General features: G+C 58.6%; 3 protein-coding genes across 3 annotated transcripts; all 3 read right to left on the bottom strand.

The window, feature by feature from the left end:
* Positions 1-1,698: 1,698 nt before the first annotated feature.
* On the bottom strand, positions 1,699-8,940 carry LBRM_26_1440 (conserved hypothetical protein; the record flags this gene model as incomplete). The annotated part of the gene is made up of 1 exon (XM_001562325.2): positions 1,699-8,940. The coding sequence occupies one exon, from the start codon at positions 8,938-8,940 to the stop codon at positions 1,699-1,701; it is 7,242 nt and encodes a 2,413-aa protein (XP_001562375.2).
* A 2,367-nt stretch (positions 8,941-11,307) lies between these two features.
* On the bottom strand, positions 11,308-12,924 carry LBRM_26_1430 (conserved hypothetical protein; the record flags this gene model as incomplete). The annotated part of the gene is made up of 1 exon (XM_001562324.1): positions 11,308-12,924. The coding sequence occupies one exon, from the start codon at positions 12,922-12,924 to the stop codon at positions 11,308-11,310; it is 1,617 nt and encodes a 538-aa protein (XP_001562374.1).
* Positions 12,925-14,247: 1,323 nt separating this feature from the next.
* On the bottom strand, positions 14,248-16,002 carry LBRM_26_1420 (conserved hypothetical protein; the record flags this gene model as incomplete). Its single annotated transcript, XM_001562323.2, has 1 exon — positions 14,248-16,002. One exon carries the CDS (start codon positions 16,000-16,002, stop codon positions 14,248-14,250), a length of 1,755 nt encoding a protein of 584 aa, XP_001562373.2.
* Between the last annotated feature and the right edge of the window lie 1,514 nt (positions 16,003-17,516).

Raw genomic sequence — 17,516 nt, 5'->3', positions numbered from 1 at the left:
GAGGAGGGGGGAGAGGGAGGGAGCAGAAAGAAACGAGCAAACAAAAAAATGCAACACTACCTCACACACTACTGACGGGGAAGGAGGAGAGCAGACGCACCTGCTGTGAGCTGCGTGCTGATGAGCACGTGTGTGAGTATGTGTGTATGAGTGGACTAATAAATGATTCTTTTCCTGTTCGTCTTCTCGTTCGGATTCGAAAGATAAAAAATCGATCTTTGTCCGTCTCTGCTTATATATCTCTCCACGTTTGTTCACTGCGTGCTGCCCGTGGCGTTGCATAAGGGAACAATTCGACGAACAAGAAGACACACGAGGAAGAAGCAAACACACACACACACACACACACAGGGCAAGGAAACTAAATCAAAGCGCGCGCGTGCGAGGAGAGGTAGAGGGCGACGTTAGAGCGCACCAAGGCTAAAGAAGAGAGGGAGAGAGACGCACGAAGGACAGCAGTGAGGAGCGAGGAAGGGAAATTGCCTATGTGCGCTTTGCTATCGATGACAGGCCCCTCTCTCGCTTATTGACACGGTTGCGCGCAGGAACCCTTTCCCCTCCTGCCCCCCAGAGCACACAAACAAAACACCCACACACCCACACACCCACACCTGCACCCAAGAAGCCACCACACAGACAACACAGACAAAAACCAATCGCAACGCCAACGAGTGCAGCAAGCAGCCCAAGCTGTGAATCAAAAAGGCGCAAGAACGACCCGACGCACGCACGCACGCATACACGTTGGTCGTGCAGGTCCTTCTCCCTGCAAACTAACAGAGCGTTTCTCCCGCTTTCGCGTAAAATGTTGTTCTTTTTTTTTCTTTCTGCTTCCGCTATTCGTACGCACATGCGTGCCCAACAGACGTACGCATTCACAGGCAAGCGAGCAGATCGAGGGGAGGCGAAGGCGACGAGGAGCAGCCGATAGGCAAAACACGACTTGATTGAGTCACCTCCTTCCTTGTAGATCGATCGATCGATTTAGGTAGGTAGTGCGCGCGCGCGAGAGAGAGGGAGAGGAAGTCAGCTGGACGCATGCGTTTGAACGTACTTTTGCCGAGCGGAAGGGAAAATTTTAATGTTATTATATGTTTATCGCTCTGCCTCTAAGGGAAAAGAGAGGAAAAGAAGACAGAGAGAGTTTGAGTGGGTCCTGCCTCAGCTGTGAGGGCACGGCGAGCGAGAGAGAGGAAAGCAGTGAGGCAGCTGCATGACAGAAATTGCATGCAGATGCTTCGGAATGGCGTACTCTGTGCCTGCATGTTGGTCTGTGTGAACTCACGGGCGCCCACACAGGTATACGAAGAACAGCCAGCATATACGTATGAGCGCACACATGACACGCAATGGGAGGAGTGGGGGAGACCACTTTTGCTTTGTTGCTGCATATATATGTGGAGCCCATGGCACACGTGTTTCATCCTCTTTGAATTTCGTTTTCCTCTCTTGCCGTTCTACACGAAGCTTGTTTGCTGATGGGAGAAACAGAAAGTACTCCCATACACGATCGATTGACCCGCAATACATTGCTGCTGCTGTTGCTCCGGGGGAAGCGAAATAAGTCAACAGTTGAAAAGAAAAGAGCAAAATAATGTAGTCATGTATGACGAAACACCCCCCCCCCTCACCCCCCCACACACGCACGCACACGGCATATGCCCCCCAATAGTATTCAGAACATCAACGGCGTTGTGACTAAAAGTTTGTTACCTCTCGTTGCGTTACCTTTGCATACCAGCGCAGCCCATCCGCGCTTCGGCGCTTTTCATGGGTGGAAATGTCAAAGACGAATGGACCACGCATCGGAGTTGGTGCCCATCCATCGCCACACTGCGCTCGCTGCTCTGGTGAGAACAGATGACCAGCCTCCCAGGAGGAGGCGCTGGCATTGGTGGAGCCGCCCTGCGGGCTCTGCAGCGTACTCAGCAGGGCGTCTGCTACACTACTTCGTTGGGTCTTCCCTCTACCACTCGTGGTAGCGCCTCTGCAGTCGCTCCCCGCGCTGTCGCAGTCACTGCTACCGCTGTCGCTCCCTTGCTTCTCCTGATGCTGCTGTTGCTGCGGATTCAGGGTTTGGCTGTGTTGTTGCTGGAGACGGCGCATCAGCTTCGTCACCTGCGCCATCTTGCCCTGCTCCAGGAGCAACTGAGCGTCTGGTACGGTCGGGCCCCAGAATGGACAAGCAAAGTACATGTCTGCCTCACTGCGCAGGATCGGCGGAGGCGCCGCAGTGGCCTCGCCACTACCTGCGGCTTTTTCCACCGGTGAATGGTCGGCTGGTCTGGCTCCTGCTGCCACTGCCGTCCGCAGCGGAGGGGTGTAGCGAGGCACGTCCCGCGTTGTCCAGACATCCCAGGACACCGTGGTGTTGAATCCGGGTGGGGGAGGGGCCGGTGTAGGTGGCATGAGGGATTGAATGGTTGATGCAGCGGCGTGCTTGTCGTCTGATGCATCTGTTGACCAGGAAAGCTTCTCCGCCTGTATCATTTTTACGAGATTTTCATCGCTGATGTCGTCGGGATCGATCGACGGGGGCGGGCGTGTCACCCAGGCATCCACATTGCACACCTGCGGCGGATCTGCGCCCGGCACGTGGTGCTCGGGGTGGAAGCTGCCGGGGTAAATCGTTGGAGTCCCTGTCGGCAGTTCCGACGCACTCGTGACGGGCATCGTAGCAGGAGTGATGGGCACCATTGGAGCGCGAGGTATTGTAACCGGCATGAACCTGGACGCTCGCAACGCCGCCGCCTCCACGTCACTGTCCATGGTGCGTTTTTCTTCTGTCGACAGAGTTGACTCTGACGCAGCCGTTGCGGCTGTTGTTGGCGACGCTGCGCTGGCAGAGGTACGCTCCAGTTCGCCCTCTACCATTGCCCGCATCTCCCGCCGCGAGTCGGCCAGTGTGACAAACAACCGGATAGGCGTGAGAGAGGGTGTGCGGGGTGTCTCGAGGGTGCAGCGCGCCGGTGCCGCCAAATACATGGCGACATCCGAGCCAGCCCTCACCGTGGCCTCCTGGCCGCGCAGCATCTGTGCCGGCATGCGCTGGTAGTGCGTCACGAGCGAGATGTCCAGCGGAACTTGCAGGGCGCAGCGGCTGCGCGTCGTTGCCCACCAGAGCAGGAATGCGTCAAGGTCCTTACGAGACGAGCTCTCCGCGACGCCATCGAGAAGTTCCTTTGCCGGGGCAGCATCCTGAAGGATGGATGACGAGACAGGCAGACCGGTGGTGCGCGACGGGCGGCGGCCAACGCCGAGGCCGCGAGCAGGCGGCACCGCGCTCGGCTTCGCCGACTCCTGAATAGCCCCGCTTGCGTCGCCTTGGAGCTGGTCTTTCGCCTTTGGGATGTGCACTAGCGGCAGGAGAGCGTGACCGTGGGCGTCCATCACCACGAACACACCGTCTGGCCGGCAGTACAGTCCCCGAGACACCCACTGCCCCTGACTCCAGCAACCGGCATACACACTCCCGTCGGCGTAGCGGCGCAGAGCGATCATGCGGCGCTGGGAGAGGCGGAAGAAGCAGGCATCGCACACGCGCAGCTGCTGCCCATTCACCACCGATGCGCTGGGGCTGCCGGAGTCTCTCTTCGCATTCGGACCGCCGTTTCCTGTGACACTCGATGGCAGCGTCGCGCGGTGCTGTGTGCAGGAGTCACAGAAAACATCCCCGCAGAGGCGGCAATGGTGTCGGCGGTGGAAGAAGGAGAAGGCCATACCACACTGCCCACACTCGACGGCGTCATCGTCCTCTATCATCACTGGCGCGGTGAAACAGTCGTCCCGCTCGTTGCCGTCGTGGTAGGTCGTCTCGTACACCTCACCGGTGGCACGTTCGTAGATGCGCGTGAAGCCAGAGGAGGTGCCCTGCACCCATGATCCTTCCACCACGCAGTTGGCGGTGAAGAGGAGCCCTTTGCCGTTCTGCCTATTCTCAGTAAATTCGCCGTAGTAGGCCCCGCTGATCGTTACAAGTTTGCCCATCCCCTCCATCGCATCGGACACAAATGTGCCGCTGTACACGGAACTACCGTCGGCCAGGTGCAGCATGCCAGTGCCGTGACGCTGGCCATGCACCCACTCGCCGTTGTAGGTGGAGCCGTCTGGGCTGTAGCCGATACCGCGACCGTGCGGCCGGACGCCTCCTACGTCACTCTCCTCCACCTCACCGCGGTAGTGCACCACGTGCAGCTTGCCCTTTCGGAATTCGCCGAGCAGCGCGGAGCCGTCGTCGAGGTAGTAGACGCCCTCGCCGTGCCATGCGTCTCGCTCAAAGCCGCCCTCGTACCACTCGCCGTTGGGCATATACTGCGTGCCGAACCCGTGCCGCTCCCCGGCGCAGAAGCCGCCGCGGTAGTAGTGCTGACGTCCCCACCAGAGCTCGCCGTAGACGTGCGGAATGGTGTGTGACGTGTAGCCGCTGTAGATGATGTACTGCGTCGGCGGCAGGACCGTGCTACAGGTGCGCCACCTCGTCTCGGCGTGGCTGGATGGCCTTAGCGACCGACTAGAGGCTGAAACAGGCGGGGGAGCAGGCGCAGGTGATGTATCAGTCACTGCACCGTCGTTGACGCGCGAGGGTGACCCGATGGAAGGAGTAGATGGCGTGCTTTGAGTAGCCGTCTCCTTTGCTTGCGTGACGGTCAGCGGGTCGTGCGCCGCTTCATCGATGGCTGCAGAATCCATCTCTAACGTGACGGCGTGGGCGGAAACGTCAGCTGAGACTTCTTCGGAGGGGTCTGCAGTAGCAGCGCAGCGCAGTGCGTCGCTGCCATCCAGCAACATACCACCTTGTTGGTGGTGCTCCCGTTCATCCAAGGCTGCGGCTGAAGGAGCGGGGCGGTCGGGAGAGAGAGACAAGGACTGCCCAACATCCGAGCGCTGCGGTGAGGATTCCTGACTGTAGGCGGCTGTGGTAAGTTTGTTGGTTGCTTCTGCGGCCCTGTCGTCGACGTCACCCCCGGCGGTGCCGCTTTCGCTTGGGACATTGTCAGCAGCTTGATGGGCAGCCACGGCACCGCTGTTACGCTGCATCTCGCGCTGGTGCTTGTTGCCTTCGACAACGGAGGCGAACATCGACATCGGTATCCACAGCTGCGTATACCGCAGCTTCCACAGGACCGCGCGCATGCAGTCAGAACAGATAGGCACCGTCGGGATGTTCTTCTTGTCGAATGCATGATCAACTTGCTCTACAGAGAAACTCGGAAAGGTGATGGGCCGGGTTGCGCTACCGCTGACGTTTGTGAGGGCAGTCTTCGCAGCTGCCGCGGTCGAGAGCTGCACCGCTTGCTCCGCTGTCAGGTAGGCGTGACGCAGTAGTGCTTTCACATCTTCCTGGTGGGTCGGCCCCTCTGTATCCATGTGGCCCAGGCAGAAAGAGCAGGTCGAGCGCAAGCACAGGGTGCAGTGCGTGCGCTTTCGGAAGAAACTGTAGTTCTTCCCGCACAACGTGCAGTGTGTCTCAGGAGAGGGCGGCAGTGGCGGTGGGGTAGGCGATACCGGTGCATGCGTTTCAACCGCGCCGCCGCGGTTAGTCGCTAGAGGCGATGACATCACAGTCAGCCGCCCGCCAGTAGCGCGACGCGGTTCACCAATCATGTGCTCTGGTGCCGCCGCCAAGACAGAGGTGTAGCACGACTGCAGCCGCGGCGCGGTGAAGTGCGGAACCGTGCCGGCACAGTTGCGTGACGACGCCCGAGTCGCCTGCCACATGATGAAGTGGTCGAAGGCGGACCACGGGCGGTATGGGGTGGCCAACCGAGGGACGTTGCCGAGCCACTCCCCGGCAAGCACGACACCGGTGTCAAAGTAGACAACGCCGGAGCCACTGGCGCGGCCTATCGGCACACTGGACGGTGCTTCCGCTAGATGAAGTGAGTTGGCGCAGGTGGAGATTTGCTTCACCGTAGGGACGGGCCACGGTATGGAAGCTTTCGACCCACCGCTACCACTGCCGGCAGCAGCAGCAGGAGGCGCTGCAGCTGCGGTGTTCTTTTGCGCTCTTCTCCCCTCTTTCGCAGTCTCTGCCGCCCACTGTTGCGGTGTGCAAACAGCGGCTGACATGCTTGGCGAGTGGTACAGCTGCGGCCACGGCATGCCATCCGACAGCGGAGCTGTCTGACTCCCAATCTGGGGCAGCACCACTGCCGTGTAGGTGTTCAAATCCATCATGTATGGGCACCAGGAGCAGAAGAACGTGAGGTGGTTGCCGAAGTCGACGAGTACCCGTCGTGGCCGGTCATCGTCGCTTTCGTCGTCCGTGCTGCCGTCGCCGTCTCCAGTGCCTGTGGAGCCGCGGGCGATGAGACCAGACCCGATTAGCCCCCAGAGGTATGACATGCTAAAAAGATCGCCCGTCAGAGCGCTGCTTGCGCCCTTGCCATCCGCGCCAGCAGCGTCACGGGCGCTCTGGCCGCCAACGGTGGCGGGCGCGATGCTCTGCAACGTCGAAGGGTTCTTCTCTGACAACCGCTGCGACTGCGAGCGACGCAGCAGACTCGGCACAATCGTTCGGTACACCGGGTTGGCTCGGTTACGCTGGTACCAGATGCCGTCCCCACTCGGCGCATCGCCACACCATCCGCTCTCCAGTACTGACCCATCTGGGCACCAGACGCACGCGCGGGCAGCGTCACGGGCGCCATTGCGAAAGCGCCCAATGTAGACTACGCCGTTGGGAAAGGCCCATACACCCTTTTCGCAGTGCAGGACATCGCTTACCCAACGCCCCTTGATTATCATAGACGGCACGGAGGCACGGCTGGAAGTGCTGTCTCGGCGGCAGGTCGCTCCGGCGGCGCTATCGCTGTCGCCACCACCTCCAGCGCTATCACCTTGGCCGCCACCGCTGCCTGACTTGCGTTCTTCTGCAAGTTTCCACGATCCACCGACGAGGCTGTTCAGCGCAGGAAGCTTGAGCATGCCCAGCCCATCCCGTAAACCATTACGGAATAGGCCAAAAAACTCGATGAAGAAAGGCGGCAAGTCTGCGCGACGCACTGCGGCACCGCTTGAGAAGGCGTCTGTTGCTGCCGGCCATGGTGCTCCGTCGCTGACAACGCTACGGCCTTCTTCACCACCAGTGATGAGCGGCACGCTTGTCGGGATGATGCTAGGCCCGTTGTTCAGCATCGCGCTCAGCTCCGACAGCTTCAGGGCAGAGTTGCTCGAGCGCATGGCAAGGAAGATGTCCACTGGCATCGTTAACCGTCCAATACCATGAAAGACAGACCCGTCCCACTCCCCCTCGTACCCCTCCACGAAGATGTTCTGTTGCCACCGTCCAGCCTGAATGGACTTGTTGGCGTACTGCAACAGCCCCAGCCCGTGCCGTATGCCGTGGACGTACTGCCCACTAAACTCAGCCTGTTCCGCGGCGTAGCGCATATTGCCGGCACCGTGGAGGTGACTCTTGTGGAAGTTACCGGCGTAGAAGTCGCCGTTCGTGTACCAAAGAAGACCTCTGCCGTGCATGTGCTCGCCATGCCACTGCCCTTGGTAGCAGAGGTACTTCTTGGCGCTTGCTTTGCTAGCCACGATGGAGGTGGCGATCGCTGCCGTGGCGCTGGGACTGCTGGTGCCGGGGTCTGAAAACAGCGTCCCGTCCGGCGTGGGCGCCTCTGGGCTCTCCAATGTCGCTGCGGCCGCAGCCTCGACGTGGGCGAGTTCTCCTTGCGACTGCTGTGATGGCTGTGGATGCCAGTGCATCGTGCCGATGGTACGCTCACCGCGCACAAAGATGCCGACGAAGGTGGACACACCCGGCACGATGACGGTACCCTGTCCGTGGATGAGCCCACTCTGGAACTCACCGTGCATCGTCACCCCTGTGCGCTTCAAGGTATACTTCCCTTGTCCATGGCGCAGCTGGTCGCGCCAGGCGCCTTCGTAGACGTCGCCGTTGCGGTAGCGCATTGTTCCATGCCCTTCAATGCGATCCTTCATGAAGGTGCCAAAGAACTCATCACCATTGGCAAAGCGCATGATGCCCTCGCCGTTGCGCTGATCGTACTCCATGGAGCCCTTGAAGTAAGACCCGTTCGGATACATGATCTTGCCGTTGCCGTGCCGCTGGTCAAAGGCCCAGTCACCGTCATACACCTCCCCGTCCATCTTGCGCAGTTTCCCGCGGCCGTGACGGCAGTTGTCGCGCCACTCTCCCTCGTAAACGTCACCATTATAGTACTGCATCAGTCCCATCCCATGGCGGTAGTGAATGGTGTCAAAATCGCCAATGTACTCCTTCGGCGCCGCAGCAGTCGAGACCAGCTCAAAGGGCGAAACGTACGAGAGTCCCTTCAGCAGCAGGTTGCTCACCCCCTCACCAACCCCACTGCCACCGGTGGAGGCGTCGCTACCGCTCGTGTTGCGGGGTCTGTAATCGACGTACTTGCGCGAGTAAGAGATGGTCCCTTTTCCCTGCATCTGCCCCTCCATCCACGTGCCGTGATAGGTGAAGCTGTTTGTCACCAGCACGCCATCACCGTGGAACGTACCGTTGGCCCAGTCACCGCCGTACCGATCGCCTTGCTGATACCGCTTGCACAAGGCACTGAAGGCTGCTGATGCCGGACTCGCGCCGCCATCCTGTGGAGCACCTCGGCCAAAGAAGAAGGAAGCGAGTCCGCCGCCGCCGCTATCGGGGGCCGCCGCTTCGGCGACGGTAAAGTTTGGCTTCACCGTCCCATCATACTGGAACAGTATGATGCCGCACCCACACGGGATGCGATACCTTCCCTCCTCCATGACGGGGCCGAAGTAGTGGCTGCCATCCGCGAGCACGAGCGACGGTATCATTCCTTTATGTGGCGTAAAATTTTCGATCTGAATAGTCGTGACGGGGCGGGTGAGCGGGGCGCTGAGGTCGTAGTACTGCGGTGCTACACCCGCGCTATCACTTCCGGCTGCTGCATCCGCCATCCCAGTCCAATGCATGAAGAGGAGGGAGAGGGAAAAAAAGGAAGGGGGGGGGGAGACTGGCACAGGAGAGAAGCAGACCTCTGACTGAAATCGCGTGACTGGCGAAAACCAAGCCACCCAATAGCGAGGGGGGTCGAGTCGGGGTGCGCGACACAGCAACGAGGCCGTGAACCAAAGGGCGCGCGCGTAAGATGTCAAGTCAATGCGAGCGAGAGAAGAGTGAAAAGAAACACGAAGGAAAAGAGGAAACAACGCGGAGAAGTCAGAGGGATGAATACCGACACACACACACGCACGTAGACAGATGTATGTCTGTATGCGTGTGTGTGCGTGTAATCCCCATACCACGTGCGTGCGAGCGCTTTGTTTTAAGATGATGTTCGGGTGTCTGTGTGCGAGAAAGGATCTGGAGAAGAGATCAGAGACAAACGTAGAAGCAAGTCGAACTCGGAGTGTGGGTGTGTGTGTGGGGAGAAGATCATAGTGATGATGGGGATGGGGATGGGGAAGGGGGCTGCAGCACGGTTTATGCAGTAGATAGCAGCGGCTCTCAGTGGACGTTAAAGCACGCCTCTAGATGCTAGAGTCGACTGAGGGTGTGTGTGCTGAGAGTGGGCGGTGCGATATGTTGACCACAGGCCGACGCGGAACGTGAAGGGAGGGCACACTAAAGGTGGTGGTACAACTCCAACAGCGAGTGGTGCCTGCTTGCAGTCATGGTGCACTAGATGTGCGTAGTTTCTTCGCCGTGGAAGACGCATGCAGAGGAAGTCCAGCTGGTCATGAATGAAAAGGTGAAAGGGACCTACGTACAGAGGCAACGGCAGAGGCGGGTCCGAAGCTGGGCACCTAAGACCTCAATGGACCCACCAGCCCCGACAGACACAAGTGCAAGTATCTTTGCTCCTCCGCCTGCATACATGCGGGTACCCGGCCTCTCTCACCTCGCGCGTTTCGCTGATGGCCCACACACGTGCACGCGTGTTCTGCAGCTTCGCTTTATTTTTTCTCCCTCTTTTTGTTCCTTTGCGGATGTGCGGCGCATGGGGAGTGGGGTGGGAATGAAGAGAGGAGGGTAGCCATGATTTCCCTTCCGCGGGTGACGTGCAGAGCACGTCTGTCTCTGTGCGTGTGAGGGTGTGCGCTGGATGAGTGCACAGTCGCAGAGGGAGACTGAGGCATGACGAGGGTGACACCGCAACACTTTACTCGTTTCTTTTTCTCTCGTCCATTTCCCCTTTGCTCATCGTGTCCGTTCTTCACTGTAAGTCATGAGTTCAAGTCCACTCTGCCCATGGCGTGCAACAGACACATCGTGCGGTGCAAAGCAGCCGTAGACACGCGCTACAACAATGCTGACCCAGTCATCGGAGCACAGCCTCTGCCCCAAACGCCACCCACCTCGCTCTGCAGGTCGCCTCACAGCCCCTTCTATCATGCTGGTCACCACCTGGTGCATCCACCTCGGGGCGACACTGAGGCTGTACACACCAGTAGGCGGTCAGAGTCGGGTGCGATGAGTTCGAGTCACGCTAATACTCTGTCCATCATATGGGTAGCACAACCATATTTGCAAGTCGCAGGTCTCTCCAACGCGACGCCGCCCAGGGCACGACTGCAGACATCAGTAGAGCTACACGTTACACGGACTCCCCCACGCCCGGAGTGCTTAGCCCTGCCACCACCAGAGGTGGCACAGTATTGGCAGGTATCGAAGACGGTTGCTTGGCTTACCCACACACAAAGTGGGGGCACTGAACGCTAGGTACGGCGCACTGAGGGCTTCCTTCCTTCCGGACTGTCGTCAGGGAGACTGTGCGCGCCACCCTATTCGAAAAAAACACGAACACTGACAGCGGCGGATCCACAGGAGTGTGCACATCGATGGAGAACACCGAGGACGAAGTGCGATTGGAGGCAGGGGAGAGGTACTTTCCCCCCACCTTCGTTTTATCGCCTCACTACCAGTACCTCTTCACCTTCGCGCTATGCCCACTCCCTCACGGCCGATACTCAGGCAAGCACGTATGCGCGCGATGCCGCTCAGAAGCAAAGGGGGGCAACAGTGGGAGGTTTCTGTGCAGAGAGACTAAGGTGACAAGCTGTCAAGCAGACACTCAGCCTCCCGCTAGCCTTTCCAAGAGGGTAAAAACACGAAGGGTTGGCGGTGCGACGTCCTCCTCGTGGAGTTCAGGTTGAGGGGGCGGGCTGAAGAGGGAAAACAGGGGAGTAGACCGATGGTGCGCGTGAGATCCCTCTCGTGCAACGTGTAGGTTACGTGGTGGTGGTGGTGTGTGTGTGTGTGGGGGGGGGGGGGAAGGGGCGCTCGGTGCCCACCATTTCCCCGCATTTGCACGTTTCCACAACAAAGGCGCAGCAATGTTAAGAGAAGAGCATTAGCGGGCTGCGTCCCAGTGACGTCATCCGCTGGTAGATGGTTAGATACTGCCCATACGCCGACGCAACAGTCAACACACCTAGGCCTAATACAGCTACCGTGCTCACTGCAGCCAGTTGCACTGTAGTCATGGATTCAAGCTTCTTGAAAAGTTCGGGGCCTTCAGAAAAGCGGCGCATCACGTCGTACTGCGCGCGCTTCTCAGAGTCGATCAGTGTGTCGTAGGCCTCGTTGATGATCGACATCTGCTGTCGTGCCTGCTCCTGTGCCACAGGGTTCTTGCCGACGCGGTCGGGGTGGTTGAGCAGCGCCTTTGCCCGGTATGCCTTCCTGATCTCTGGTACTTTGGACTGCATTGTCACGCCAAGCACCTCGTAGTAGTTGATACGGTTGTGCTCCAGGGTTCCGCCGTGGCCTGAACCCCCAGCGCCTACTCTCGCACCAGCATCGTTAGAGTCTTTCGCCGCATCCCCGTTGGCGTTGCCGAGAGGGACCGAGGTAAAGGCAAATGCGGCGCGCGCAGCAGCGGCCTGAGCCCGTGCAACCTCTTCGGATTCTTCTTCGACTCGCTTGTCTTCCTCCTCGTCCTCGACGGTGCGGGGGTGGCGGCGTTCGAGGGCGTCATGAACAGCACGCCCCGCGATGAGGCTCACGTGTTGAATGCCTGGGGATAGCAGCAGCAGTGTCACACGCTCTCCCCAGAAGATGCCGCCGCCAGTAGGCTCGCGCGAGAGACGCTGCCCAATCAAGACGCCTGCCACACGAGCCGCATACACCAAAGTTGCCTGCGCCGATACCATGACAAGGTCAGCAACGAAGGGCTTCAGCATTCGCCACCGCGAGGTTCGCTTTGTGCGCTCTTGGTAAAAGTGCGAGCACCAGACGATCTGCTCGGCGGCAAAGAGCGTCGCGTCCGCGATGAGGCCGCTGACGAAGACGGTGTAGAAGGGGCGTGATTGGTAGCTGTAGAGGTAGTAGCGCAGCGCGTCCTGGCAGGGCTTCGGCATCGCTTCAAACGGCTTCGTCCGCGAAGGCCGGGTCGGGTTTCGGTAGAAGGCTACCTCAGAGTCCACCAAATCTGACTCTGTGAAGGGCTTCGGTGCCGTGTTGGAGACGGCGCCGCCTCTCATCAAACTGGGCGCAGTTTGGCGTGAGGTGCCACTACTGCTACTGCTCGTGCTACTACCACCTTCTGACTGTCGCAGGAAGCTTGGATAGAGGAGCTGCCCCGCGAAACGAAGTAGTCGCGTGCACCATAGACGACCGTAGCGATAGTCACGCACAATCGTGTACATGCAGTGAAACGCAAGCGCGTCCTTGCACAGCTTGAATTTGCTGTGCATGCAGAGCGCTGACACTCCGCACTCCAGAAGCCGAAGGAGCAGCCTCTCGCTAATGAGCCGGCTGTAGAAGCTCAGGAGCGTGGAAGGGTTGAATCCGCTTCTAAAGAAAGCAAGCCATCCGTTGACGTCGCTCAGTGCCTCGGCAATGTCCATCTGGAGCAGCGAGCTGCAGATGTAATCTGTGAACAGCAATCCTGCCAGCTCTACCCCGTGCATCGGGGTCGCGAAGAGCACCACACGATGATTCAGCATCACCATGTGCGTGCGCGCCCTGGAAGTTTTCTGTGAATGAAAGGAAAGAGAAAAGGAATAAGCGCGGGCCTGGTTGTCCGGAGAGGATGTCCTCACCACCCAGAGAGAGAGAGCACTTTGGCAGCGACTCAACAAGTAGTCAAGGGGGAACCAACGAACACACCTGAAGAGAACCGCTGCGTAAGAGGGGCAAGCGAGCAAAAAAATAAGGAACAATTGGGTTAGCAGGGCAGTCGCACCTCTTGTGTTGGGAGGTGGGAGGGAGGGAGGGAGAGGACGCTGAAAGTTGCCCCAATAACACCTCCAGTTCGCACCCAGACACAGGCACAAGGAGAAAATAGATGTTAGCCCCCTTTAACAGTGCCGGACGCGCCTTGCCTTGCCTTTTCTTTACTTTCCCTCTGCTCCTTCTCTCACGTTTGAGTCGAGTGTTTGGGGCGATTGCGAGGATTTCATGTGCGCATACGTGTGTATGTGTGTGCGTGTGCGAGCGTTCATGCTGTTCGAGGTAAGGGAGAGGAAGGGAGAGAGAGCGCGAAAGAGGAGGGGGTTTCCAAGAGGGAAAGCACACAAAGTACAAGACGGTAAAGCTATTGGCGGACTCAGAGGTTTCCCTATGAGAAAAATGAGCGGGTCAGCGTACTGTACTCACGCGCTGACGTCTAGAGCTGTAGAGTTCCGCGTTTCATCTTACTTTGTTTTCTGCATACGGGGGGAGGGGCGAGAGGATGGGGGTGGGCTTCCCCACGGTGACTCAATACGCGACTCAAGTATATAGTAGGGGGGAGACACGAGTGCAAAGGGGTGAGGAGAGAGGGAGTGTGGGTGGGTCTGATGGAGCTAAACGGAAGCGATCTTATCGATTCAACTACCCGCGTACACAACACGCACGGGTCTTCTTCAGTTGTTTCTTAAAACGCAACGGTACAAACAAAGCAGCACTTACATCACCACCACATCGCTGACTCTTCACCGACCACTTCCACCCCCCCTCTTCCCTCCCTCCCTCCCCCCATGCCAGTAGTACACACCCACACCGTATATACATGCATACCTGTACGAACGCAACGAGACCAAGAAGAGAGCAGGTGTGTCTGGGTGTGCATGCACATCGCCTCTTTATTTCCTGCTTTGCTCGCAGATCCTCACCTCTGGCAAACATACGGGAAAGGCGAGACGGAAAGCTCTAAGAGTAGGGCGACGCTCTGCACAGACAGGCCGCATGCAGTGCGCCTATTTTCGACATGTTCCTCTGTTAGTGTGTTTTCTCCCCTTTGCGGCTTCTGCGGCCAGCCTCCAGAGTAGTTTCTCATGATTTCTCCGTTGCGCTCAGAGCTGTGCCAATGCCCCCCAGCTCCACACATTCACGCAGGCATCCGACCCACCCGTCACTATGACAGACTTGCCAGCGCAACAGCGGAGACGAAACACAGTCGAGGGGTGCGCCTTGGTCTGCCACTGCACCGTCCAGTTGGCGGTGTCGGTCATGTTCACAAATGAGTCCTTGCTGCACGACAGCAGCCCTCGCCCCTGCGGCGTGTACTTTATGCTGTGCACCGGGCGGCTGTGGCTGCGCAATGTCACAAGAGCCACATTGCTGACACGCGGGTCGAAGATGCGCGTTGTGCAGTCCATGCCACACGCCGCGAAGGTGGTGTTGACCGGGTTCCAGTCCAGGTCCCATATGGTGCGTTCGTGCCCCGTGAACGCTGCCACGACGGAGTTTTCTTGGCGGAAGTCATGCATGCAGACTCTGCGGTCTTCACCGGCGGTCAGGGCAATATTCGGGTCGGTCAGGTGAGACCGAAGAGCAAAGATGTAGGAATTGTGAGGCACCACTGTGCGCACGCAGTCCCCCGTCGCGATGTCCCACAGCTTCACCCGAGAGTCCATACTCGCCGTTGCGACCTGCGAGTCACCCGCCAGCGCGCCAGCGCCGTACACCTTGTGGTTATGCCCCTCCAGGCGATAGACCTCGTTCGGCTTCCCGATGGCGTACAGGCGCGCGGTGCAGTCGTCCAGCCCAGCGATTATCCACTTGGCCGTCGAAGAGTAATTGGCCGTCAACACAGAGTTCTTGGGCGATACTCGAGGCAGCTCATAGCGCGTGACAACGGTGCTGGTTTGAATGCTCCACTCTAGCAGCTGCACGTCACGACCACCAGACAGTATCAATGGGCCCCCAGTAGGCTCGACGACAGCACGTGCCTCCGGGCAAAGCTGCTGCACGTCCGGCGTGCACTCCATCGTGTAGATCGACGCGGTGTGTGGTATAACAGTCCGGATGAGATGCGGCAGACGACCGTCCCTGGCTACTGCGGCTACGGTAGCCTCACCCGTACCATCACCACCACCGACGACGTCACCGTCACCTTCGCTAATATTCTGTGGCTGTTGGTCGTTGCCATCCTCCTCGTCCTCCGCGAAGGGGTCCAGCATTTTCGGCGGCGCCTCTCGCGTCTTCACCTCACCTGTGTTGGGATCAGTGTAGGTGACCACCGGCGCCCGTTTCACCTCGCGGGTGCGCTGCTGCTGCGCGGAGTATGTGTTGGCGGTTCCAGCCGACGCCGCAGGCCGCTGCTGCATGGTCTGCAGGTCTACGATGTAGCTTCGTTTCTTCATGACGACCGTGCACGTGTTGCGCATGCTCAGGAAGGCGTCCTCCAGACGGTCCGCTGACTCCTTTGTGTATGGCTCCCACGTGCCTGGCCGCTCCAGGTCCTCGACAAACCACCCGAAAGTCGTCTCCTCTTTGCTCGTCTGCTGCTGCTGTGGCGGAGGGGGAATGTCGTGCCCAGAGATCGGTGCCCCTTCCATCACCCGCCCCACCTCCTGCGGCAGCGTCTCACCTGGCTTAAGCAAGCGCACAATGACACGGAGCATGTCCCCCTTTTTGTACGAGACGACAGCGTCGGGTTTGGTCCCGGCTGCTGCGGCGGCACCGCTGGGCGCTGCAGATTTAGGTGCGTCTACTTGGTCGCGTGGATTCGCTGTCGCCTTCGTGGCGGCCGCCCCTGGCACGCCACCAGTCGTCGACAACGTCCCCCCTCCACGGGAGTGCTTTGAAATGTTACCTGCACCCATCTGCTGCGCACTTGTGTGCCTATGAGCGGCAGAATAAGGGGAAGAAAGAGAAACCAATAAGAACAGCAGGGCGTGTGTGTGTGTGATGCGGCCTCAGCAGTAACGCTCCTCTAGAACACAGAGAAGAGAGCAATACGGGGAGGGGATAGAGACAAGAGACTGGCTGAGGTGATGAGGGCGGAGAGTCCCCTTAAAAAATATACACCCCCAATAACTAGACAATACGCGCGCGATTATGTGCGACACGAGGGAGAGAGGGAGGGAGGGGGGAGTAGGAGGGCGAGCGCGCGGTTGTTTGGTCTGAAAGGCAAAAGGGAAACAAAAAAAAAGAGCGACAAAACAACGCAGCGCGGTGCCTGCTGATGAGGCGCTTTTCCTCACTCTCTCTCGAGATCTCGTCCCTCTTCGGTTTTGGCCACCGACTTGTAGGCAGCACAAGTACGCAGACACAAACTATAGCGAGCTGAGCGTAGAGGTACAGGGGAGGAAGAAGAGGAGGGAGAAGGCGAGGTGAAGGTGCGCGATGGGGAAGTAATCAAATCGGAATAAAAAAGGAAAGGAAAGCGCGTTATTGCCCACTATGCGCCTTCTTGAAGCGCTTCTCTCTCTCTCTCTCTCTGTCTGTGTGTGTGTGAGGTATCACGCACAGAGAGAGAGAGAGAGAGAGAGAGTGGCTGTAGAGAGTTGGGAGGGGGTGGGGAGGAGGGGGTATGGTCGAGGTAAAGGTGATGAGGAGCTGTTGTTAGAGAGAAGAGTCGGAGGGGCTGGTAGGAGAATAGAAAGAGGAGATACCGATGACTTGTGGAAAGGGTCTCGGAATAAACTGAGGAGAACGAATGGTGGAAGGGGCGAGAAGGAAGGGGAAGAGGGAGGGGAGGGGGGGGGGCTGCTTGGAAGACGTCAGCGGTGCCAGTGCAGAGCTTACGCCGAGTGAAATGCACGGACCGAGGTGCACCAACGAAGGAAAAAAATTGTGACAAGGCTGTGTAGGTGATCCATGCAGCTTGATGAGCAGTGATGGAGGTAAGCACGCTATGTAGGGCGAGTGGAGAGGTTACATCGGCAGCCGAAAGAGCGAACCGAGGAGTGGGGTAAGATGGAGGAGGGACGAGTATGATGGAGATCGTGAAAGGATTAGAGGGAGGTAGAAGGAATGAGGAAGACCGCCTACAGAGTATGAAAAAGGAAAAAAAAACAGATTTCGCTGTAGGCACCGCCCTCTGTTCATGACAGTGTGTCATGAGGTAGAGTTAGGAGGGAGAGGAGGAGTGCAGTGCCCTGCTTGGCGTATGCCTCCACTGCGCCCGTGAAGTCAGCAAAGAACTGTGCGAGTGTGATGATGATGACGAAGGACCTGCACCTTCTCCATGGAAAGCCTTCTGCATCTCAGAAGGTGCGAGTACGTCGATGCCCACCGTTTTTTTTTTTTTTGCCTTTTTGTTCCCACTTCGTGCCGCATTTCTTTCAGCTTGAGCCCTCCACTTCGGCGCTAACACGGAAGCGCGTAAACACAC

Source organism: Leishmania braziliensis, chromosome 26 (genome assembly GCF_000002845.2).
Source record: "Leishmania braziliensis MHOM/BR/75/M2904 complete genome, chromosome 26".
NCBI classification, from domain to species: domain Eukaryota; phylum Euglenozoa; class Kinetoplastea; order Trypanosomatida; family Trypanosomatidae; genus Leishmania; species Leishmania braziliensis.
The sequence above is the reverse complement of the archived record's forward strand: the minus strand, read 5'-3'. Positions and strand labels throughout refer to the sequence as shown.